Genomic DNA, 26,039 nt, shown 5'->3' on the forward strand with positions numbered 1-26,039 from the left:
ATATATCTATCTATCTATCTATCTATCTATCTATCTATCTATCTATCTATCTATCTATCTATCTATCTATCTATCTATCTATCTATCTATCTATCTATCTATCTATCTATCTATCTATCTATCTATCTATCTATCTATCTATCTATCTATCTATCTATCTATCTATCTATCTGCTTCCATCTATTATTCACCTTACACACTCTTCCAACTCCACCCCCGTTCACCTCCCATACCTGGTTTTACCTGTCTGTCATCTTACGTCCCTCCTCATATAGAATATATAGAAAATAGAGACTGTAGATTTTTTATTCATAGTCTACTCTGTGTTTAAGATGGCTGCTGATCTCCTTAAGACGGCCGCTGGGCCTCCTTCTTCTTCAGCTCGAGCGCGGGAAACTCTTAGTGCGGGAAACATATAGCTAATTAAAGAAATAGCCCATTCCTAGGAAGACACTGTTGATCTATTGTGTAGCCAACGGCTAGTGCGACTAATGATTTTGTAGCAGATAGTTTTCATAACTGATAAGCCTAGTGCCAGCGAGCCTCAGAACTCAAAGGTAATAGGGGCACATTGTGATGTTTTATAACTGATAGCCTTGTTGCTAATAAGTCTAATATTGTTTTATAACTGATAGTTCTGTAGCCTAGTACCAGTACTCCCCATGCCCATAAATAATTGGGTCACCCTGTGACTGAGTCAGGAAATGACTGTGGCGAAAGACACAGGAGCCAGGAGACAACTGTGAAAGGAGGAAAATGGTGAAGAATGAAACTGTGACGATAAGAGAGAACATGATGGATTGTAACAATGTAATTGAGCTATGAAAAAAGGTGCAAAAAAGGCCCGGGAGCTTTGCTCGGGGGCAGTCAGAGCGACCAGTAGTCAGAGGGTCACTGGTGGGCTGAAGGGCCTGTTTTGTGCTGTATGGTTCTATGGTTCTATGGTTCGATGGTAACTGACTGTCTGGCTGTCACAACTTTTGTTTGCAAATAAAGGTTTAACTTTTTGAGGAATCTTCTGCTTCTCCTGGTCATCGATTTATTGCGGGTAACCCCGACACTCAGTCCACCAATCGCCTTGGAATCCTTTCTTACCACTCCTCTTCTTAATACTGGACATCTCGCCTTTCCACTCTCAATCCTGATACAGGGGTTTGACCGGAAAAGTCAACAATTCCATTCCTCCCGCAAATGCTGCGCGACCGAGGTATTCCAACAAATTATTTGTTGCTCCAGATGTCAGCATCTGCAGTCTCTTGAGTCTCCATAATGGTTGCGTCTATGCAATCTATCTTCTGAGAACAACTGTCAAATTCCTAATAATTGGAGCAATTTTGCATTATAGAATGCTAGGTTTTGATGTACAGAGGGATCTTGGGGTCCATAGATCTCTGAAAGTGGTCACGCAAGCAGATAGGGTGATAAAGAAAGCATATGGCATGCCTTCATTGGTCGGGGCATTGAGTATCATGGTCAGGAAGTAATGTTGTAGTTACTGTCTTATAAAACTTCGATTAGGCCATACTTAGTGTATTGTGCCGCTCCATTTAAGGAAAGATGGGAAAGCTTTGGAAAGGTTGCAGAAGAGGTTTACCAGAATGCTGCCTGGATTACATGGTATGAGCTATAAAGAGGTTGGACGAACTTGGGTTCTCTTGTGCGTCGGAGGCTGGGGGGGGGGGGGGAGACCTGATAGAAGTTTTTAAGACTATGAGGGGAATAAATCGGATAGATATTCATAATTTTTTTACCCAGAATAAAAATGTAAGAACCAGAGGACATGCACTTACGGTGAGTGGAGTAAAGTTTAAAGGAGATGTGTAGGGCAAGCCCATTACACAGAAAGTGGCGGGTGCCTGAAATGGGCTGCCATGGTGAGTGGCGGAAGCTGATACGACAGTGGCGTTTAATAGGTTGTTATATCGACACATGAATATTCAGGAAATGGAGGTATATGGATCACATACAGGCAGAAGATAATTAGTTCACTTCAACACCGTGTTCGGCGCAACCATTGTGGGCGGAATGGCCTGTTCTTCTGTTGTATTGTTCTGTTTCTTCGTACTTTGGAGCAGATAAGTTTTTCTTTATATTTTATTAGGGTTTTAAGTATAAGGCTTAGTTTTTTTTTTAATAGGGTTTTGATTCATTAGGGTTAGTGTTTTTATAAGGTGTTTTTATGAGGGTTGTAAAAGTTGTAAGTGGCAGAGTGGGGGCTGGACTGCGCAGGCACGGCGCGGGCAGCTTAAAAAACCAACCGCCGTATCCAGCGGGCAGCGTAGGAGCGGGCAGTAGAGTGAGAGGTAGCAGAATGTTCTGGGATTTGGCTCAAAGGGTTTCGGCGTAAAGGGCGAGGAAAGGTAGGTGACTTGAGTTAAGGAAGGAGTATGAGTGCAGTTTCCTCTACTCAGTGTCAGATGTGGGAGTTTGCCGGAGTCTCCCTGTCTCCGGGACGGCTTCCTCTGCGCCCGGTGTGTCGATCTGCAGCTCCTAAGGGACCGTGTTGGGGAACTGGAGATGCGGCTCGATTACCTTCGTCTGGTCAGGGAGAGTGAGGAGGTGATAGAGAGGAGTTATAGGCAGGTGGTCATGCCAGGACCATCGGAATCAGGCTGTTGGGTCACAGTCAGCGGGGGAATTGGAAGGGGAAGAGACAGGTACTAGAGAGTACACCTGTGGCTGTACCCCTTGACAATAAGTACTCCTGCTTCAGTACTGTTGGGGCAGATAGCCTACCTGAGGGAAGCAACAGTGGCAGTGTCTCCGGCACAGAGCCCGGCGCTGTCGCTCATGTGGATAGAGAAGGAGTGAGGAGGGCACTAATGATACGGGACTCCATAGTTAGGTGGGCAGAGAAGCGATTCTGTGGACGCAGGAAAGAAACTCGGAAGGTGCCTCCCAGGTGCCAGGGTCCGGGATGTTTCTGATCGCGTCCAAGATATCCTCATGGGGGAGGGAGAACAGCCAGAGGTAGTGGTACATATTGGTACCAACGACATAGGTAGGGAAAGGAATTAGGTCCTGAAAAGAGACTATAGAGAATTAGGAAGGAAGTTGAGAAGCAGGACCTCAAAGGTAGTAACTTCCGGATTACTGCCTGTGCTAAGCGACAGTGGGTATAGGAACAGAATGAGGAGGAAGTTAAATTCGTGGCTGAGGGATTGGAGTAAGGAGCAGGGATTCAGTTTTTACTGGACCATTGGGGCCTCTTTTGGGGCAGGTATGACATGTTCAAAGAGGTCGGGTTGCACTTGAATCCCAGGGGTACCAAAATATTGGCTGGGAGGTTTGCTAAGGCTAGTGGGAAGAGTTTAAACTAGAATTGTAGGGGGGTGCGAACCGTATTGGAGAGACTGGGTAGGAGGTGTTTGGCTCTCAAATAGAGTAGGCTAGAAGTGGGAGCCGTGGGCAGGTAATAGAGAAGGGACGTGTTCTGACAGGCTTGAGATGTGTCTATATTAACGCAAGGGGTGTTGTGAACAAGGTGGATGAGCTTAGAGCTTGGATCGATACTTGGAGCTATGATGTGATGGCCATTACGGAGACTTGGATGGCTCCGGGGCTGGAATTGCCTTTCAAGTGCTGGGTTTTAGATGTATCAGGAAGGACAGGGAGGGAGGCAACAGAGGTGGGGAAGTGGCACTGTTGATCAGAGATAGTGTCACAGCAGCTAAAAAGGTGGACGTTGTGGAGGGATTGTCTACGGAGTCTCTGTGGGTGGAGGTTAGGAACAGAAAGGGGTCGATAACGGTGCTGGGTGTTTTTTTTATAGGCCGCGCAATAGTGGCAGGGTTATTAAGGAGCAGATAGGGAATCATATCCTGGAAAGGTGTGAGAATAACAGAGTTGTGGTGATGGGGGATTTTAATTTCCCAAACATCGATTGGCATCTCCAGACGGTGGGGGGTTTAGATGGGGTGGAGTTTGTTAGGGTTATTCAGGAAGGGTACTTGACACAGTTTGTAGATAGACCTACAAGAGGAGAGGCTGTGCTTGATTTGATATTGGGAAATGAACCTGGTCAAGTATCAGATCTCTCGGTGGATGAACATTTTGGTGATAGTGATCATAATTCTATCCCCTTTACGTTAGCACTGGAGAGGCATAGGAACAGACAGGCTGGAAAGGTGTTTACTTGGAGTAAAGGGTATTATGAGGCTCTCAGGCAGGATATTGGAAGATTAAAATGGAACAGATGACTCTGGGAAAAGTACAGAAGATATGTGGCAAATATTCAGGGGATATTTGTGTGGAGCTCTGAACAGACATGTTCCGATGAGACATGGGAGTCGTATAGGATACAGGAACTATGGTGTACGAAGGCTATAATAAATGTGGTCAAAAGGAAAAGAAAAGCATACAAAAGGTACAGATAGCTAGGTAATGTTAGAGATTTGGTGGAGTACAAGGCTAAAAGGAAGGAACTTAAGAAAGAGATTAGGAGAGCCAGAAGGGGGCATTTGAAGTCCTTGGCGGGCAGGATCATGGAAAACGCCAAGGCGTCCTACAAGTATGTGAAGAGTAAGAGGATGAAATGCGAAAGGATAGGACCTATCAAGTGCAGCAGTGGGAACGTGTGTTATGGATCCGGAAGAAATAGCGGAGGTACTTAATGAATATTTTACGTTAGTATTCAGCACAGAAAAAGATCCGGGGGATTGTAGTGGGGACTTGCAGCGGCCTGAAAAGCTTGAGCTTATAGATATTAGAAAAGAGGTGGTGCTGAAACATTTGGAAAGCATCAAGTTAGATAAGTCGCCGGGACCAGATGAGATTTACACCAGGTTGCTGTGGGAGGTGAGGGAGGAGATTGCGGAACCTCTGACGATGATCTTTGTGTCGTCCATGGAGACGGGAGAGGTTCCGGAAGATTGGAGGGTTGCGGATGTTGTTCCCTTATTCAAGAAGGGGAGTAGGGATAGCCCAGGAAATTATATACCGGTGAGTCTTACCTCAGTGGTTGGTAAGCTGATGGAGAAGATCTTGAGAGGCAGGATTTATGAACATTTCGAGAAGTATAATATGATTAGGAATAGTCAGCATGGCTTTGTTAAGAACAGATCCTACCTTACGAGCCTGACTGAATTTTTGAGGATGTGACTATGCACATCGATGAAGGGAGAACAGTAGATGTAGTGTATCTGGATTTCAGCAAGGCGTTTGATAAGGTACCCCATGCGAGGCTTATGGAGAAGATGAGGAGATATAGGATCCAAGGAGACATTGCAGTGTGGATTCAGAACTGGCTGGCCCACAGAAGGCAAAGAGTGGTTGTTGAAGGGTCGTATTCTGAGTGGAGGTCGGTGAATAGTGGTGTAACTCAGGGATCTGTACTGGGACCCTTACTATTTGTGATTTTTATAACTGACCTGGATGAGGAAGTGGAGGGGTGTGTTAGTCAGTTTACGGATGACACGAAGGTTGGGGACGTTGTAGATAGTTTGTAGGACTGTCAGAGGTTACGGAGGGATATAGATAGGATGCAGAGTTGGGCTGAAAAGTGACAGATGCAGTTCAACCCAGATAAGTGTGAAGTGGTTAATTTTGGTAGGTCAAATATGTTGGAGGGATATAGTCTTAATTTTATAACTCTTGGCAGTGTGGAGGATCAGAGGGATAGAACCATAGAACCATAGAACCATACAGCACAAAACAGGCCCTTCGGCCCACCGTGTCGTGCCGTCCATCAGACCACCCTCACACTACCTAACCCCTTCCTCCCGCACATCCCTCTATCTCACGTTCCTCCATATGCCTATCCAACAAGCTCTTGAACCTGTTCAATGTATCTGCCTCCACCACCACCCCAGGCAGTGCATTCCATGCACCAACCACTCTTTGGGTGAAAAACCTCCCTCTGACATCTCCCCTGAACCTCCCACCCATAACGTTAAAGCCATGACCTCTCTTCTTGAGCATTGGTGCCCTGGGAAGGAGGCGCTAACTGTCTACTCTATCTATTCCTCTCAATATTTTATATACCTCCTCTCATGTCTCCTCTCATCCTCCTCCTTTCCAGTGAATAAAGCCCTAGCACCTTAAGCCTCTCCTCATATTCAATACTCTCCAATCCAGGCAGCATCCTGGTAAATCTCCTCTGCACCATCTCCAATGCCTCCACATCCTTCCTATAATGAGGCGACCAGAACTGAACAGAGTACTCTAAGTGTGGCCTAACTAGAGTTTTGTAAAGCTGCATCATAACCTCGCGGCTCGTAAACTCAATCCCACGGCTTATGAAAGCCATCATCCCATTGGCCTTCTTAACTGCTCTTTCCACCTGTGAGGCAACTTTCAACGAACTGTGAATATGAACCCCCAGATCCCTCTGCTCCTCCACACTGCCAAGTACCTTGCCGTTTACCCTGTACTCTGCCCTGCAGTTGTCCTTCCAAAGTGTACCACCTCACACTTCTCCGGATTGAATTCCATCTGCCACTTGTCAGCCCAGCTCTGCATCCTATCAATATCCCTCTGTAAGCTCCGACATCTCTCCACACTATCCACAACACCATCTATCTTAGTGTCATCCGCAAACTTACTAACCCAGCCTTCCACACCCTCATCTAAGTCATCTATAAATATCACAAAAAGTAGAGGTCCCAGAACCGATCCCTGCGGTACACCACTAGTCACTGCCTTCCAATCCGAGGGCACTCCTTCCACCACAACCCTCTGCTTTCGACATGCAAGCCAATTCCTAATCCACACAGCCAAGCTTCCTTGGATCCCTCGACCTCTGACCTTCTGAAGAAGCCTACCATGAGGAACCTTATCAAATGCCTTACTAAAATCCATGTAAACCACATCCACCACACTGCCCTCATCAATCTTCCTGGTCACCTCCTCAAAGAACTCTATCAGGCTTGTGAGGCAAGATCTTCCCTTCACAAAGCCATGCTGGCTGTCCCTAATCAGTCCATGATTCTCTAGGTGTTCATAAATCCTATCCCTTAGAATCCTTTCTAACAGCTTACCCACCACAGACGTGAGACTCACCGGTTTATAATTCCCTGGCCTATCCCTATTACCTTTTGTGAACAAGGGGACCACATTCGTAACCCTCCAATCCTCCGGCACCACCTCCGTAGACAAAGAGGACTCAAAGATCCTTACCAGCGGTTCAGCAATCTCCTCCCTAGCCTCTCGAAGCAGCCTGGGGAAAATCCCGTCAGGCCCCGGGGATTTATCTGTCTTAATATAATTTAACAACTTCAACACATCCTCTCTCTAGATATCAACAACCTCAAGAACATTACCCCTACCAACATTCCCTTCCGCATCATCAAGACCCCTCTCCCTGGTGAATACCGAAGAGAAGTACTCATTCAGAACTTCTCCCACTTCCGCCGCCTCCAGGCAAATTCTCCCACCTTTGTCCTTAATCGGACCTACCTTCACCCTAGCCATCCTCCTACCCCTCACGTACTTGAAAAAGGCCTTGGGATTTTCCTTAACCCTACCAGCCAAAGCCTTTTCATGTCCCCTTCTAGCTCTCCTCAGCCCTTTCTTAAGTTCCTTCCTCGCTACCCTATATTCCTCATGGGCCCTGTCTGAACCTTGCTGCTTATACCTCACGTATGCTACCTTCTTCTCCCTAACAAGTCGTTCCACCTCTCTCGTCACCCACGGTTCCTTCACCCTGCCATTCCTTCTGTGCCTCACCGGGACATATTTATCCCTAACATCCTGCATAAGATCCTTGAATATTGACCACATCCCCATGGTATATTTCCTTCAAAAAGCACATCCCAATTTACACTCCCAAGTTCTCTCCTTATAGCCTCGTAGTTAGCCCTTCCCCAATTGAAAAACCTCTTGTCCTCTCTGCACCTGTCCCTGTCCATGACAATTTTAAAGGTTATGGAGCAATGGTCACTGTCCCCCAAATGCTTACCCACCAATAGATCCTTCACCTGTCCCGTATCATTTCCTAAAACTAGATCTAACATGGCATTCCCTCTAGTCGGCCTGTCAACATACTGCGTCAGGAATCCCTCCTGGACACATTTAACAAATTCTGTCCCATCTAAACCTTTGGCACTAAGCAGGTTCCAGTCTATATTTGGTACGTTGAAGTCTCCCATTATAACAACCGTGTTATTTCTGCTTCTCTCCAACCACTGCCTGCCAATCTGCTCCTCTACATCTCTACTGCTACCGGGGGGCCTATAGAATACTCCAAGTAGAGTAACTGCTCCTTTCTTGTTCCTTAACTCCACCCATACGGACTCTAGAGATGATCCTTATACAACATCCATCTTCTCCACAGCCGTAACAGTGTCCCTGACCAGAATCTCCACCCCTCCACCTCTTCTCCCCCTTCCCTATCCCTCTTAAAACACCGTAAACCAGAAATATTCAATATCCACTCCTCTCCTGACGTCAGCCACGTCTCAGTAATAGCCACGATATCAGAGTCCCCCATACTTATCCAAGCCCTCAGTTCATCCCCCTTATTCCTGACACTTCTTGCATTTAAGTAAACACACTTCAGTCCATCTACCTTACTACTTTTACAGCCTGTATTCTGCTTCTCCTTCCCCAAAGCCTCTCTACCTGTTTGATCTAACTTTTCCCCATTCCCTTCTTCCTCTGACCTACTCCTACGGTTCCCTTCCCCCTCACAAATTAGTTTAAACCCTCCTGTACCACCCTAGCAAATCTCTCCGTAAGGATATGGGCCCCCTTCTGGTTCGGGTGTAACCCGTCCTCTCTGTACAGGTCCCACCTTCCCGAGAAGAGATCCCAATGATCCAGAAATCTAAAACCCTCCCTCCTGCACCAACTTCTCAGCCACACATTTAACTGCCACCTCCTCCTATTCCTACCTTCACTATCACGTGGCACTGGCAGCAATCCCGAGATTGCTACCCTTGAGGTCCTGTTCCTCAATTTTCTGCCTAGCTCCCTGAACTCACTCTTCAGGACCTCATCCCCCTTCCTACCTATGTCATTGGTGCCAATATGGACCACAACTTCTGGCTGCTCTCCCTCCCACTCAAGAATTCTGTGGACCGAGTCAATAGGACGCCCAAAGTGCCGGCCCAGGTTGACTGTGGTTAAGAAGGCATATGGTGCATTGTCCTTCATCAATCGGGAATTGAATTTAGGAGCCGGGAGGTATTGTTGTAGCTATATAGGTCCCTGTTCAGACCCCACTTGGAGTACTGTGCTCAGTTCTGTTCGTCTTACTACAGGAAAGATGTAGAAGCCGCAGAGAGGGTGCAGAGAAGATTTACAAGGATTCTGCCAGGGATGCGGAGCATGACTTATGAAAGCAGGTTGAGGGAACTCGGCTTTTTCTCCTTTGAGAGACGTAGGATGAGGTGGGACCTGACTGAGGTGTATAAGATGATGAGAGGTATTGATAGAGTAGATAGTCAGAGGCTTTTCCCCAGGCCTGAATTGGTGGCCACGAGAGGACATAGGTTTAACGTGCTGGAGAGTAGATATAGAGGAGATGTTAGGGGTACGTTTTTTACTCAGAGAGTGGTGAGTGCGTGGAATGGGCTGCCGGAAATGGTGGTGGAGGCTGATACGATAGGGTCTTTCAAGAGGATGTTAGATAGGTACATGGAACTGAGTAAAATAGAGGGCTATGTGTAAGCCTCGTTATTTCTAGGGTAGGGACATTTTCAGCACAGATTTTTGGACAAAAGGGCCTGAATTGTGCTGTAATTGTTCTATGTTCTATGTTTTTGCGATTAACACAATTGCAGTTTGTATGGGCAGCGTTAGAACACACACACGAACACACAGAAAGGCAGAGAGGAAGAGTGAGCGAGAGAAGGAGAGAAACAGTTCGTGTTCAAAATAAAGTATTATTCCAGCTTTTTCCGTGAATGATATTCACTGCGCTACTCCTTCTGCAGTCTGAATCCATTTTGGTAAAGGAAATAATTGTACCTTAGTCTCTGGATTAGATAGTCCGATATTTATCAACTCATATCTTAAATCGTGAGCCTTAATGGAAGAAGGAAAACCGCATCCCCGGGCCTTCACATTCGCAGATGGCAAACCTACCTTTAACTCCCTCGGATGGCTTTATCTGCCCCTTCCATTCTCGACTGTGCTCTAAATTAGATTAGAAACATAGAAACATATCAAACCAACAGCACAGTTCTTTTTATTTTCGGGTCATCTTCGTCTTTTACTTCGTCTCCTTCTTTCTGCAGCATCAGCCCCTCAATTTGTTTCTCCTTTAAGGGTACGCTGAAATCATAATGTGAAACGAACTTGTGGTGTGAAGTCTTCCGGAGGATGAAAGCTTTAATGCAGTGAAATAAAACAGGAGATCTCTTGCAGACGAGGCGGGTACAGATCTCTCTCTGCTTGTCACACGTGAGAAGGCTGATAGAAAAGACTTGTTTTCACTCTTGCTCACTACGAACGCACAGTATCGCATCTCAAAATTCCCACAGGACAGTCCTGCTCGCTGATGTTATTCCGGGGTTCGCAGTGAAGGATAATTTGGAGAACTGGAAGGGTAACAGAGAGGAGTGGAATGATTACGGGAAATGATTGACTGTATATCAAGGATCACAGAGTAATATTTCCTTATCGTGTTAATTATTGAATTATCTTCACATCAATATTTATTTATTCCAGTGCACAAGAATTTGGGAACGCCGGTCATCATGATTGATGAAGGTGCAAACAGGGAGGACTACTCAGTGACGTCTACAACAAGTAAGGACATGGGTGTGTTATAGAATCCTGTCAAATATAAATATTTTTACAGCTGGTCTGGATGTGGTGCACAGACCTGCATTTCACAAAGTAAAATGGAGTAAGGAAGACGGTGGCCAGAGAGAGTGTGTGAGTTACTTCCAGAGTTGAAGTTTACCCACAGATTTAGGGGTGTGTAAGAAGTGTCTGATAGATCTACTTTTTTGGCATTATACTGGCCATAAAGGCAATGACCGAGGAGAGGAGCGTCCTGAGGAACAGAGTGAGAGGGGTTCAGTAGACCACCCAGACTGGAGCGGGCGCAATAGACAGGTCCGAGACAATAAAAGAACAACGATGATGGTGGGGTTTCAATTGCTGCGGAAATTAACACTGTCTTCTTCAGGGAGACTGCAGGAATAAAGCTGCTGCCTCCCTCACGGAAGTGAAGTTGTGGAGAAAGCAGCCGTGGTTTGAGGCAACAGGTGTTTGGGATTGACTGCCCGACTTACCTCCCTGTTGTATCCATGGACGTGATTGTAATAAACATTTCAAACATATTTGGAACTTGGGAAGCAGGAGAGATGTGATTCTACATGCAGAGACCAGAGCTTTTCAGATTATTGACGAGATGGTTTCGAGATGGTGAGGGCATCGTTTAGTAACCCGATTCACATAAAGCTACGGAAGCTGCAAATTTGAACAAGTGAAGCGTCAATATGTATAGAACATTGTCGCACGTTGTCACATGCAAGTAGATCTAAGAAGAGTATTTACCAAGAACTTGGCCATAGGAGGGAAATGTATCTTTTTTCAATAATTAGTTCGATGTGCTGCGTTTATAGCAAATAGAGGAAGCAGCTTGGAAGTTTATGTACAGGCGATCCAGAGCCTTGACTCATGATCCGATGAAATGCGGAGAGTGTGCTGCATTGTTGATCATGGAGAACATTGTAGGAGTACTTAGGAAGGATATCCTGGAAAGGATGAGCCAAAGAGGGAGCAAGAAAGGATTGGTTACATTGATGGTGATTTACTATACGTGTCATAGCGGTTTGGTGTCAAATGAAATACCGTGCAGCTGGATGGAAGGCATCTCCCTGGTTTAAACCGGAGAGACACATTTTCATTCGTTTATGGGATGTGGGTGCATCTGAAAAGTCCAAGATTTGCAGACCTTTTCGATTAGTGGGTAAGCTCAGTTGCATTGTGGGCCACTTCATCGGGCACCTCAGATTTAACTGCATTGCTGAACCGAATACGTGTAAATAAGATTTGATAAGGATTGAAGATAACTTTTCCAGAAAGTCACAATTTCATTAACGATAGCCCGCTGGCATCATGATCACAATTGTTGCTGCGAATTTATGCCCCGAATTCTTCAAGAACAGTAATTTTAATTCATGCTATCATAATAGTAAATCGGGAACCAAGATTTTCCGTCTATTCTTGGAAAATTGTTGAACAGGTAATTCAATGAGAAAACGTTGAATTTGAAGGACACGGATATGATCCAGGAAAGACTGGCATGGGTTTGCTGCCAACAAGTCCCACAGGACGCATTTTGTGCTCCTTTTTTTTGGGAACGGAACATGTCCAGCAGTGGAATGCTGCAAATGCAGTTCGTTGGTGTTACCATTGTGTTTATCTATGTGGCTTGCTGTTACTATTTCACTTTGTCCTGGGGTAGGGTGAGAGCTGTTATCGTCCAATGGGAAGGAGACATTTTTTATTTAAATTTGTCTCTATTTTCATTCACAGATCCTAATTCCGCAATCACTGAGCTCTTGGCAAGTTACGACGATGTCGATCTGTTCCTGTTGACGAAGTTCTACAGGAACAGGCGGTAACAGGCGATGGAAGGAACGGTTCACAGAGTCAGTTCGGCATTAACGTACGAGAGACAGTTCAAGGGACGGGAACAATTGGTGAGTAGGGGGGAAGAATGACCGAGTTCTCTTATGCAGCACAGACGACCGATGGGGAAGTCTGAGCGAATCATTGCATGTTCATAAAGATACCCTTACAAGGAAAAATAAGAAGATAAACAAATTTGGTCTGAATCTCAAACAATGATACAATTCAGTGAAAACATCCAGCACGGTAGCATAGTGGTTAGCGCGACGCTATTGCAGCGCCAGCGAGTTGGTTCGATTCCCGTCGCTGTCTGTAAGGAGTCTGTACGTATTCCCGTGTCTGCGCGGGTTTCCTCCGGGTGCCCCGGTTTCCTCCCACATTGCAAAGACGTACGGGTAGGTTAATGTGGGTTTAAAATGGGCGCGGACTCGTTGGGCCGGAAGGGCCTGTCACCACGCTGTAAATAAAATTTAGAAAATTTAATTTAGATTGGTTGGTTTCTGACAAATAGTTTTGGGGTGGGTGAGCAGGTAACGTTTGTATGTTCAGAATAAAGAGGCATAAGTTGGTGTTGGACAACTGAGGATCTTTCTTTCTGGGAATGTTGGAGACTTGGCAGCAGAAAGTCAGAGTGAGAGACACTGGAGCACGAAGTTAGTCAGTAATCCACTGTCATGTTGGACATGGACAGACAGAGATAAATAACATCGGCACTTTCACAACTTCTCAGCAGCGTTTTCCTCTCCCAGCCATACCGCCGTGATTCCCGTATTAGTCTCATATCATTACTTTCTGATTGCATAATTCAGTCATGATCCTTTTCCATGACTTGGAGATTTGATGCTAAGACAGAGATGAAGTTTCGTCACAGAGCAGCCAGAATCCTATTGACTGGTGTAACAGGCTCGAGGGGAACGTCGCTCCCTCTGTTCTGCTCCCACAATGTACAGCCAATTTTCAGACAGGAATCACAACCACCCTGCTCACTGTGTCCATATCAACACGGAGATCCTGTCACAGAACAGGTTATTTACTTCTCATTCTCTGCGTGAATCCTTCAGTCCCCTCCTCAATATCTTCACTGTTAATTTTCACAGGAAAATTACTAAACTCGCCGATAAGGGAGAGCGAGCAGAGAGTTCCAAACTCCTCCTGAACCTGGTGATGGAAAAAGGTTGCGTCGCCCAGAGGGTGATATGGGAATCCTTTGTGAAATTGCGGAATGGTATCCCAAAGTTTGACAAAATACTGAAGCAAATCCAGCAACAACGTGAGAAAATATCACAAATAGAAATCAATTGTCGATAAAAACGTACATATTTTGCTATAAATTTACGCATTCAGGATTTCATTAAGTTGAAATGATTTGAACAGGTTTTGTTCCGTTTGATAATACAAACATCGGATGAAGATTACCCGAAATCTCCAGTCAACGAAAAGGTAAAAGATGATGTTGCTCTTTCTAAATGCAAAACTGTGATATTTCTGTACCATTTTTAATCTAGCGAGATCCAAATTATTACATCAATCTGGGGTTTATGTCAGTTAATTCATGAACTCACATAACAATTTAATCCAGGGATCCATAAAAGGCGGTATAGGGAGGAGGGCGGCCTTGAATACACCGCCATTCGTAACCCACACTCCCCCTCAAGGAAATGCCAATACATTCTTGGCAGGGTCAGCATCTGCTATTCTTCGCATAGCTGTTTTACACTAGTCAAAGGCAGAGGTAACAAAGGAGAGCAAGAAATCTGAGTTGAGCAGGCGCTTCGGCCCACGGTATCTGCACCGAACGCGATGCCGAAATAAATTTATGTCTGTATGTGAGCCATATCCTTCTATTCCCTGCATATTTACGTGTCTATCTAACAACATTTTAAACAGTACTATAGTATCTCCTTCCATCACTTCCGCTGGCAGCCCGTCCAGGCACAAAAAGAGAGGAAGGAATACCGTGGAACCACATACGGCGCTGGAGGATCCCGATACACTGTGAAGAGCCATGCAAACACTGGCACGGTCCTGATGTATTCTGAAGCCCAATACAGTTCTGACAGGGTCACAGAACAAAGAAAATACGACATGGATAGTACAGCCACAGTAACAGGCCCTTCAGCCCACCAAGTTGTGTCGAACAAATTAAGCTAATGAAACCTAATCATTTCTGCCTGCACATGGTCAATCTCCCTCCATTCTCCACAAGTTCATGTGCCTATCTAAAAGCATCTGAAAAGACTTTATCTCATACACCTCCACCACCACACCAGACAGCGCATTCCGGGAACCCACTATCCTCTGTGCAAATGTGATCTCCTTTGAACCCACACACACACACACATTAAATGCACGTCCTGTAGTATTAGATATTTCGCTCCGTGAAAAATATACCAGCAGTCTACCCTATCTATGACTCTCATCGTTTTATAAACAGCTATCACGTCTTCCCTCAGATTCCGGAATTCAGAGAAAACAACCCAAGTTTGTCCAACTTCTCCTTGGAGCATTTGTCCTCTAATCCAGGCAGCATCCTGGTAAACCTATTCTGCATCTTCTCCATAGCCTCCATAACGAGGCGACCAGAATTGAATGTAATACTCCAGATGCTGCCTAACCAAAGTTTTATAACGTTGCACGTACGTTCCTTACAGTTGAACTCAATGAATCGACTAATAAAGGCATCAGAACAGAAGAAGCAGGAGCAGAAGTCGGCCATCTGGCCCGACCAGCCTGCTTCACATTCAATAAATCATGGCTGATCTGGCCGTATACTTAGCGCCACCTACCTGCCTTTTCCCTATAACACTTATTCCACTCAGAATGCTTCGCTGGGCAGAGAATTCCATAGATTCACTGCTCTCTGGGAAAAGCAGTTCCTTCTCATCTCCATCCTAAATCTACCCTCGATTCTTGAGGCTCTGTCCCCTAGTTCGAGTCTCACTTATCAGTGGAAACAACTTTCCTGTCTCTATCTTATCTATCCCTTTCATGATTTTCTATGTTTCTGTAAGATACCCTCTCATTCTTATGAATTCCAGCGAGTTCCAGGTGACTCAATTTCTGCTCATAAGGGAATACCACTCCATTCCTCTCATCCCCGGGGTTCAACCTGGTGAACTTCCTCTGCAGCGCCACGGAGGTCAACATAGAACATATAACAGTAAAACACAGCACAGACCCCTTCGGCCCATGATATTCTGCCGACATATATTAACCTTATCCACATTCATCCATCTCTATTTCTACTTCATCAATAACCTTATATTTTTCTTTCATCCATGTGCCTATCTAAGAGTCTCTTAAATGACCCTATCATATCATCCCCTACCACCTCCAACGGCGGTGCATTCAAGGTACCCACCACTCTCTGTGTAAAAAAAAAACCTAGCTCTGACATCTTCCCAGAATTTCCTCTACGCACCTTTAACGCGTGACATCTGTATTGGTCATTACCATCCTGGGGAAAAGATGCTGGCTGTCCACTCTGTCTATGCCTCTCTTAATCTTATATACCTCCATCAAGTCTCCTCTCATCCGTCGGAGCTCCAAAGAGAAAATTTTAATTTTTTAAGTTTAATTTACAGCGTGGGTAACAGGTGCTTCCGGCCCAACGAGTCCGCGCCGCCCAATTTTTAAACCCAAATTCACCTACCCGTACGTCTTTGCAATGTGGGAGGAAACCGGAGCACCCGGAGGAAACCCACGCAGACACGGGAGAATGTACAAAACTCCTTACAGACAGCGACGGGAATCGAACCATAATCGCTGTCGCTGTGATAGCGTCGCGCTAACCGCCTACTCTACCGTGCCGCCTCGCTCAAACTCTCCTCATTAGACGTTATACAATACAAGCAGAATTCTTGTAAATCTCAATAGCACCCTTTCCAAAGCTTCCACATCCTTCCTATGATGTGGCGATCAGAGCTGTACACAATACTCCAAGTGTGGTCCAACCAGGTTCTTATATGTTTGCAACATTACCTGTCTTCTCCTGAACTCAATCCCCGGGCTAATGAAGGCCACCACTCCAAATACATTTTTAACCACCGTATGAATTTGCGCGGCAAATTTGAGGAACTGGAATTCTTTCTGTTCTTCCACACTGCTAAAAATCCAGTCATTAACCATGTGTTCTGCCTTCAAGTTAGATCACCAACGTGTATCACCTCACACTTCTCCGGGTTGATCTCCATCTGCCACTTCGCTGCCAGCTCTGCATTCTGTCAATATCCCTTGCAAACTACGACAAACCACTATCTACTTCACCGCCAGATTTCTGAAAGGTCCATAAACCCGTGAACACGACCTTGTCATTCCTCTTTTGCACTACCTATTTGTTTTACCGACATATGTCGTGAAATCTCTGGTTTGCGGTAGCGTGCAAGAGATTGCAAATAACTACGTTACGAAAAGAAATAAATAGTGCAAGAGGAGAATAATGAGATGATGTTCGTAGACCTTGAGAACTCCGATGGCAGATGGGAAGAAGCTGTTCCTGAGTAGTTGAGTGTGGGTCTCCAGGCTCCTGCACCTCCTCCCCGATGGTACTAACGGAAGAGGGCACGTCCGAGATGGCGAGGATCCTGAGTGATGGACGCCGCCTTCTTTAGGTACCACTCCATTTCTTGAGGATTCCCTCTGTTGCGGGAGGGAGAGCTGTGCCCGGATGGAGCCGGTTTATGAGTATGGGCCAAAATTGGGCTGATGGGAGAGCTCAGGTCGGGATGGACGTGTTTCCCTTCTGCGCGATCCCACGTCTCTGTCTTACAAACATCCGACCAACTGGGTGAACCCTCCCCCAGACCCAGTGCAATCCAAACCTCCTGTTGGAAGGAGCGGAAGCCCAGGAACGTAAGGAACAGGAGCAGGAGGAGACCATCTTGCCCGACGAGCCTGCTCCGCCATTCAATGAGATCATGACTGATCTGGCCGATCCAGCTAGCTGCCTTTTCCCCAAAAACCCTTAATATCCCGACTATGAAAAATCTTTCTTACTGTGTCTTCAATATATTTAAAGAGGTTGCCTCTACTGCTTCCCTGGGCAGAGAATTCCACAAGTTCACTACTCCCTGGGAAAAGCAGTTTCTCCTCATCTCCGTTCTAAATCTATCCCCCCGAATCTTCAGGCTCTTTATCCTGGTTCTAGTCTCACCTACCAGTGGAAACAACCTTCCTGTCTATATCTCATCTCTGCTTTTCATAACGTCTTATGTTTCTATCAGATCCCCTCTCATTCTTTTGGATTCCAGCGAGTATAGTCCCGGGCAACTCAATCTCTTCTCATAGGATAAACCCCCCCATCTCCGGAATCAAGCTCCTCTGCACCGCCTCCAAAGCCAGTAAATCCTTCCTCAAGTAAGGAAACCAAAAATGCACTCAGTACTCCAGGTGCGGCCTCACCAGTACTCTGTACTGTTGAAGCATAACCTCCCTGCTCTTAAATTCAATCCCTCCAGCAATGACGGCCAACATTCCATTTGTCTTCTTGATAACCTGATGCAGCTTCAAACCATCCTCTTGGATTCGTGCTCAAACACTCCCAAGTCCCTCTGCACAACAACATGCTGCAATATTTCACCCTTTTAATGATCATCTGATCTTCTATTTTCCTTCCAAAGTGGGTGACCTCGCATTTACCAACGTTGTACTCGATCTGCCTATATCTCTATGCACACTCACCACATCCACTGCACAATTTGTTTTCCACTCAATTTAGCATCATCAGCATATTTAGACACGCTCACTGGGTCCACTCTTCCAAATTGATAAGGTATATCGTGAACAAATGTGGTCCCCGCACCGACCCCTGAGGCACTCTGCTCTCAACTGATTTCCAACCAGCGAAACACCCGTTTATCACAATTCTATGCCTTCTACTGGTTAACCAATCCTCTATCCATGCCAATACATTACCCCTAACTCCTGCATCCCTGGCTTATGGATGTCTTTTACGCGGCACCTAATCGAACGCATTCTGGAAATCCAAGTTTACAACATCCACTTGTTCCCCTCTGTCCACTGCGCTGAATATATCCTCAAAGAACAAGTAAGCATACGATACGCCTTCTTTAACACCCTGTTGAATTGTACGATTACTTTCAGGGAGCTATGGACTCGGAACCCAAGATTCCTCTGAACTTCAACACGTAAGGGTCCCACCCCTCACTGTGAACTTTCCCTTTACATTTGATTTCTCAAAGTGTAACACCTTGTACTTGTCCGGATTTAACAGCACCTACCATTTCTCCGCCCATATCTGCTACTAATCTATATCTTGCCATATCTTTTATCAACCGTCTATACTATCCTCAAGGACACCAATGTTGGTGTCATCTGCAAACTTACTCAAACACATATCCATGTTTACATATACAGGCACACACACACAGACACACACATATAGTCCGCAGCGATCCATGATGGGACCTTTGTTGTGTATTATATATTCTCTGCGTAATACCACTTGTGACAGATCGCAGCCAAAAAACGATCCATCGACCGCTACCGTCTGTCTTCCATGGGATAACTGATATAAAACCAAACGGCCAAGTCACCATGGATCCCATGTATTTTCGTCTCCTGTATGAGTCCACCATGAGGGAAGATGTGGATTTACAGAAGACATTCAACATGGTGGTGCAGCAGTTAGAGCTGACTGCTCTCATTTCGAAGAAATCGAGTTCCACTCCACTCCACCCTTATGTCAGTGTGGAGTTTCTCTCTGTGATCGCGTCAGTTTCTTTCGAATGCTCCGATTTCCACACACATCCAATCTACGTGCTGCTAGGATAATTGGTGACGATAACTAACTCCAGTTCAGATTAGAGACCAAAGAACTAGCAGTGTTTGATGGATAAATCGAAGAGGGGGATAATATCCAGGGAATAACGAGAATACAAATGGAATCAAGGACTGCTGTGCTGTAAACCAGCATGAACCTGATTGGCTGAATATCCTTCTTAGATGCCTCAATAAGTTTATTGTGTCAGGTGAGAGTGCTCGGGGTTTGGGTAATGTATCGGCATGGAGACGAGGTGGTCAACCGACAAAAGATAGGGAATTGGAAAACTGGTTCATTTTTCGATTAACAATCAGTCAATGTTGGGTTGTTGCTTCAACTTTTCACGATCAATATTTATGACTTTGGTGAAGGGAACAACTCTACTTGGCGAATTTCTGATGATACAAAGATCGTTCGGTGATGAGCACAGCATGTGGCTGCAAGATGTTATAGACAGATTAAATAAGTGGGAAAGAATTGGCAGAGGGAGCCCTATGAGGTAAATATGAAATAATCTATCGTGGAAGCAAGAGGAGAAAACAAATTACCATGTAAACAGAAATATGCTGCAACATTAGTCCAAATGGATCTTGCTGTACGGGTGCGTGAAACATAAAGAAATGAGAGTGCAGAAAATAATCGTGAAAGATTATGGAGAAAAAAATGTTTAAATGCAACTGTAACGAACGCTGGTAAGATCATAACTGAAGCATTGCTAATGTTTTTCGTCCCTAACATTTAAGGAGGGATATCGTTGATTGTAGGAAGTTAAAAGAAAAATTCACTTGTTTGTTTCTTGGGATGAAGACATGAACATATGAGAAGTTGTAAGGTTGTGATGAAACACATTGGAGCTTTAAATAATGAAAGCGACGTACTGTAACATAAAACTCTCATGCAGACCGATATGTAGATGTGAGAAACTGTTTCATCGAGCGGTGTTGTGCAGAAGGAGGGGACAAAGTTTCGAAATAAGGGGATGCACGGTTAAGATGCTACAGAGGTTGAAATTCTACTGTTATGGAATCCCGAATTTAGAAAATCTCTGTGCTGGAGAACGATAGATATAGTTTAATTTCAAACAAAAAATCAGATCGACGGATATTTAAAATTCAATAGAGTTAATAACAAAGTGGCAGATTCGAGAAGTGTCACGGAGACCAAATTTGGTCAGCAACACGGCTCGAGGGGTCAATTGATGTACAACCGGTCCTTAAAAAGGGAGCGGAAGAGGTAAATGATCTGGTGTAACACTTTCATAGCTAAGTGACTACAACCGAGGTAATACAATGGTCTACTGCAGAGCAGAGAGGATAGCTTAAATAATCAGGAGGTATATTCAGATATTCACAAGTCAGCTAATGTCAGAATGTGTGAGTAACTGGTGTTTTCTTTGGTCCTTTTATTTTTTTTTCACTTGATGCTGATCATACATAATAGCATAATATAAAATCTTGTAATCATGAATGCTGATCATTTAACTGAAGATTTATATTTGTTTTTCAGTTGAGCTGTCTAACTGTCTGTTCCCATGGAAGATGTTCAGCGGAAACACAAGGAGACCCTCCGGGCACAAACTGAAACACTGAGAGTGAACACGATCCTGATGAGGGAGAAGGTGAAGGTTTTGCAGCTGGTTGATCGATACGCTGAGCTCACGGTCACTTCAACTGTTCGAGATCGGAGACTTGCGGAACATGAGCTGCTGGCAAGAGGCCGGGACCATGAGTAGTGGAGAAAGAAACATCTCCGGAAGGAACTGGAAAAAAAATCCGGAGTGATCAATTGTTCCAGAGCAGTTTTCTTGGATTAAATTCAAATCTGGGAGTTCAGCAGCAGTGGCTGGAGTCCCGGGGATCGGAAAAACAACAATGGTGCAAAAGATTGCATATGACTGGACCACGGGGAAAATGTACCAACACTTCCAATTTGTCTTCAGTTTCAAATTCCGGGATTTAAACACAATTGGTAATACGATAAACCTGTCGAACATGATATTAATATTCTATCCTTACCTGAGACATGTTCTGGAGGATCTGTGGAAGAGCCCAGAAGGATTGCTGTTTATTTTTGATGGTTTGGATCAATTCAAGGACAGAATTGATTTTGCTGACAGTCGTAGAGAAACAGATCCCAAAGCACATGTGCACAGATCCCCAATTCCGGTGTAAAGTGTCTGACATTATATACAGTTTAATACAGCACAAGCTGCTCCCAGGGTGTTCAGTGATGGTGACCACCCGCCCCACTGTATTGCATTTATTGGAAAAGGCGGAGATCAGTATCTGGGCAGAAATCCTGGGATTTGTTGGTGAGGAACGGAAGGAATATTTCCACAGACATTTTGATGATCAGACAGTGGCAGCATCTGTTTTCAAACACGTGGAGGAGAACGAGATCCTGTACATCATGAGCTACAACCCCTCTTACTGCTGGATCCTCCGTCTGGCACTGGGCCCCTTCTTCACACAAAGACACAGAGACGCACAGCGAGTTCCCAAGACCATCACCCAACTATATTCTCACTATATTTACAACATCCTGAAAAACCACGGCCGTGAGATTGAAAGACCCCGTGATGTTTTACTGAGGGTTGGTCAGATGGCCTTCACAGGAGTGTCCGAGAAGCAGATTGTGTTTACAGATGGCGATTTGATCAAGTACAATCTGCAGCCTTCCCAGTTCCTGCCGGGTTCCTAATGGAACTTTTGGAGAGAGAGGATTGTGCCCGGAGCGTGGTGTACACATTCCCACACCTCACCATCCAAGAGTTTGTAGCCGCACTCGCACAATTCCTGACTCCAGATCCCGGGGATATCCTGAAACTTCTCACTGAAGCCCACAGCATTACAGATGGGCGGTTTGAGGTATTTCTCCGTTTAGTTGCTGGTCTCTCCTCCCGAGTGTCAGCTCGGGGCCTGGGGGAGTTTCTGGGTCCATTTCGTCATCAAACAATCTGCCGAGTGATTGACTGGGTGAAGGAGGAGGTGAAACGTCAGAGTGGGAACACAGGGTGTGAAGCTGGTAGAAGGAGCCTCCTGAACACACTGCACTACCTGTTTGAGTCTCAGAACCATGGACTGGCTCAGGCCGCACTGGGATCTGTGGAAACCCTATCATTCAGTGGATTACGACTGACCTAGATTGACTGTGCCGTCCTGGCCCATGTCATTGGCGTCTGTGATGCAGTGCAACATCTCAATCTGTGGAGCTGATCCATTCGCTGTGAAGGGCTCCAGCGACTGGGATCCGGTCTGCACACGTGCAAGTTTTGGGGTAATTATCAATTTATATCAGACGCTAATTTATAAATTCTGTCATTTGTTTTGTTTTAAAATGAATGAATATAAAATATTCACGAAATCTATTAATTTGCGATAGAAAACTTACATGTCATCGGAATGTCGGTCATTAATTTCGCAACCACAAGAGGGGCCAAAATTGTTCCTTTTGAAAGGCTGCTGGAAAAATGAACAGATCAATAAATAATGACCTTTGATTTAATTTTAGTAAATTATATTTATTGTTCTGTTTTTTCAATGCCCGTGGCACGGTTATTGACAAGGTTCCTTCTGCTTCTTCATTTTACACATGGCGACATTAACTGAGGAGGAGGGACAAATGGCCATCACCGGACTCTCATTAGAGCACGAGGGGAAACACCAAAAATATCACAGCAAAACGCAAATCCAGTGGTAAAACTGAGAACATTCCCCAACACCCCCCCCCCCCCCCGCCCACCACTACCACACCCATCGACGTCGGACGGTATCTTAGCTCAATAAAGACACAACCCTTCACAATCTCCAACCAACCAATAGCATATTTTTACCCAGAAGAGAGGTCTGGGCCCTCTTGGTCAGACTCCCGTGGTTTTGGACACCTCATACAAAATTCAGTTCGATAATCTGGACCTGAAATCTGCTCGAAAATATATTCAATTCACTTGGTCGTGCGGTTTCCTGAGACTCAGACAGTGGGGCCTTCCTCGTAATACGACACACCCGACTTTTCCTTGGCAATGAATCAAATATCCCTGTGCGTGAGGCCCCGTTAGCGCAGGGGACGTAGGAAAATCCCGCAAAACTCTCTGAACATGAAATACGCGTTGAGAGAGTCGTATCCAGAAAATCCCACAGCACAGAGGCATGTTCAATGGAAGCGCCGTGGGACAGAATAATACATTTGTCCAATCAAATCTTGGGGAATTTTTAATTGCTGCAGTGTGTGCCATTTCATTACATAAATCGGCTGAGATGTGAGATCCATTAATATTTTGCAAACCATGCGGAATTATATTGTAATCATTTAATTGTAATAAAACTGCAATATTCCTTAAACGTGCAGTCGAACTGGGACGAATTCCCAAACGTGAAGGTCTGATCAATGAACTCCAGCTGGTTAATTCTAAATAATACAGTATGAGGCTGAATGAGGTTATAAGCTTTCACACTGGCGGGACTTCTTTTAATTCATCATTGGAAACACGTGAATACCTCGGAACTGGGCAATGAGCGTCATTTACAGTGAGGAGAAATCTCAATTGTTCGTTTCCTCAACTATTGCTGTGTTCACTGAATTACCTGGATGATTTTCATCAAGCCTTTAGTTTGATCAGTTTGTTTCTCACTTTCCGTCATTATGCTTAGACTGGGTCGCAATGAACTGGGGGATTCAGGAGTGAAACTGTTGTCTGCGGCTCTGAGGAACTCGGACTGTAAAATACAGAAGCTGGGGTAAGTATCAGACTATGAGAGTGTGTGGTTGCAGTCACCGGGTGTCTAACACGGAATTGTAATATGATCATTAATTCCATTGCTGATAAACACTGACGGTTTGAACAGTCTCCTCTCTCTCCCTCTGTCCTTTACGCTCAATCTTTCTCATCTCCAGGTTTTACAATAACGGCCTCACAGGTTCTTGCATTAAGGATCTAGTCTCTTCTCTCAATACAAACCGCTCACTGACGGAATTGGACCTCGGTGATAATGAACTGGGAGATTATGGAGTGAAACTGATATCTGCGGCTCTGCGGAAACCGGAATGTAAAATAAAGAAACTGGAGTAAGTCCCAGACTGTGAGAGATCGTGTTTACAGTCACTGGGTGTCTGACACTGAACATTAATGTGGTCAGTAATTGTGTTACTGATATGCACTGCAGAATTTCTGCGTGTTTCCCCTTCCTATTACTTTTACATCTCCCTTTTTCATTTGCAGCTTCTATTCTAACAGTCTCACGTATTATGGTGCCTGAGATCTCGCCTCCGCTCTCAGTACGAACCGCTCCCTGACGGAGCTGGACATGGGTGGTAATGATCTGGGTGATTCGGGAGTGAAACTGGTGTCCGCGGCTCTGAGGAACCCGGAAAGTAAAATACAGAAACTGTGGTAAGTCCTAGACTGTGAGACCTCAGGGAATGCCACCATTCCACAAGCAGTCGTTTTGTTTCAAAGTCCGAATAATATACCCTTCTGAAGAACCAGGGTGATTACAGAACAGCTTATTCAAAGCAGATCACAACATCTGTCTGGGCAATATGTCCAATGTAGAATCATCTCTTCTGGCACAACTGTTAAGACCGTGCGTAAAATTAGATTGTCACGATCTTCTTCCCACTTGGGTACATATTTATGGTGGACACTGCTAGTCCTAATTCGCAGCCAGATAGAGGAAACGATAAGGGAACATAAAGTTGGACCAGAAACATTTACATGCCAAATTCTGCGTGGAACATCTCGTTGAAGCTATATCTAATGTTATTGTACGATTATTTCTCCAGCATATCATTTCTGTCCTCCGAAATGGTTATTGCTAATTTATTTATTATTGTCACATGCAGAATAACAGCGAAAGTTTTTGTTTTTTTTTCTTGTCGTATAGGGAGATCATTCCAAACGTAAGTTCATTCGAGGTCGGACAAGAAGAAAAAAACTGAATGCAGAATATAGTGTCAAAGTTACAGAAGAAGTGCAGTGCAGGTGTATCATTATTGTATGAGAGGCCAGTTCAGGAATCTTCGAACAGCGGGAGAGAAACGGTCCTCGAGAAATCCTCAGCTGAAAGTCTGATGTTGGGGAATAGTTGGGTAACAGTAAAATTAATTTTTAGTTTCGGTGTTTTCTTGAGGTAAAAATTTATCACTTTGGTATCTGGATTGGTAAGGAGATTTGGTGAACAGAATCCCGTCTGGTCTGTTTCAATTAGAAGGAAACCTCTTGATTGAATGAGACAGGTGCTATATTTAGGTGTAAAGGCTAGCTCTGGGAATTAACTGAAAATCTAGTTACTTCCAGGATTTGTCAGGTACAGAATTTATTGTTCATGTTTAATTTCTCCGAAGAAGTCGCCGGCCTGAACTTCTGCAGATCTTCCAGTGAAGGTAATCTCACAATATTGCGATTCTGATCAGCTTACGATGCCAGAATGCTGATGTATTTTCAACTAAAAATGCCATATGACTGGGAGAGGAGTTGTAAAGTGGTTCATTTTCATGTACTTCTTGCCCTTGTTTGAGGGTGCATGCAGGTAGCGTGGGAAAGAAACTGCAGTGCATTATGTGAATGAAACAAAATGGCTTCTGCTATTTAAGCCATTGTTGTTGGCAATAGGGTGCCCGCCAAACGGGATTCTTTATAGTGAATCGTGTCGCGCACGTTCAAAGTTGTTGAAGGTGCGGTTGTCCAGAGGAGTAGAGAGTATTCCACCTGCCTCCAAGTTCCTGTCTTCTA

The 26,039-nt window shown here is 44.9% G+C and overlaps 1 protein-coding gene across 1 annotated transcript in view; it reads left to right on the plus strand.

Moving 5' to 3' along the window:
* LOC127587579 (NACHT, LRR and PYD domains-containing protein 12-like) overlaps positions 1–26,039 on the plus strand; it is an 89,446-nt gene that overhangs the window by 37,307 nt on the left and 26,100 nt on the right. The window contains exons 12-19 of the mRNA XM_052045990.1: positions 10,612–10,692; positions 12,433–12,517; positions 13,626–13,798; positions 22,115–22,322; positions 23,959–24,045; positions 24,203–24,373; positions 24,472–24,482; positions 24,566–24,698. Of these exons, the coding sequence (XP_051901950.1) occupies positions 10,612–10,692; positions 12,433–12,517; positions 13,626–13,798; positions 22,115–22,322; positions 23,959–24,045; positions 24,203–24,373; positions 24,472–24,482; positions 24,566–24,698 (949 nt within the window). The remainder of the gene's footprint in view (positions 1–10,611; positions 10,693–12,432; positions 12,518–13,625; positions 13,799–22,114; positions 22,323–23,958; positions 24,046–24,202; positions 24,374–24,471; positions 24,483–24,565; positions 24,699–26,039) is intronic.

The sequence above is a fragment of the Pristis pectinata genome, chromosome 41, assembly GCF_009764475.1.
Source record: "Pristis pectinata isolate sPriPec2 chromosome 41, sPriPec2.1.pri, whole genome shotgun sequence".
NCBI classification, from domain to species: domain Eukaryota; kingdom Metazoa; phylum Chordata; class Chondrichthyes; order Rhinopristiformes; family Pristidae; genus Pristis; species Pristis pectinata.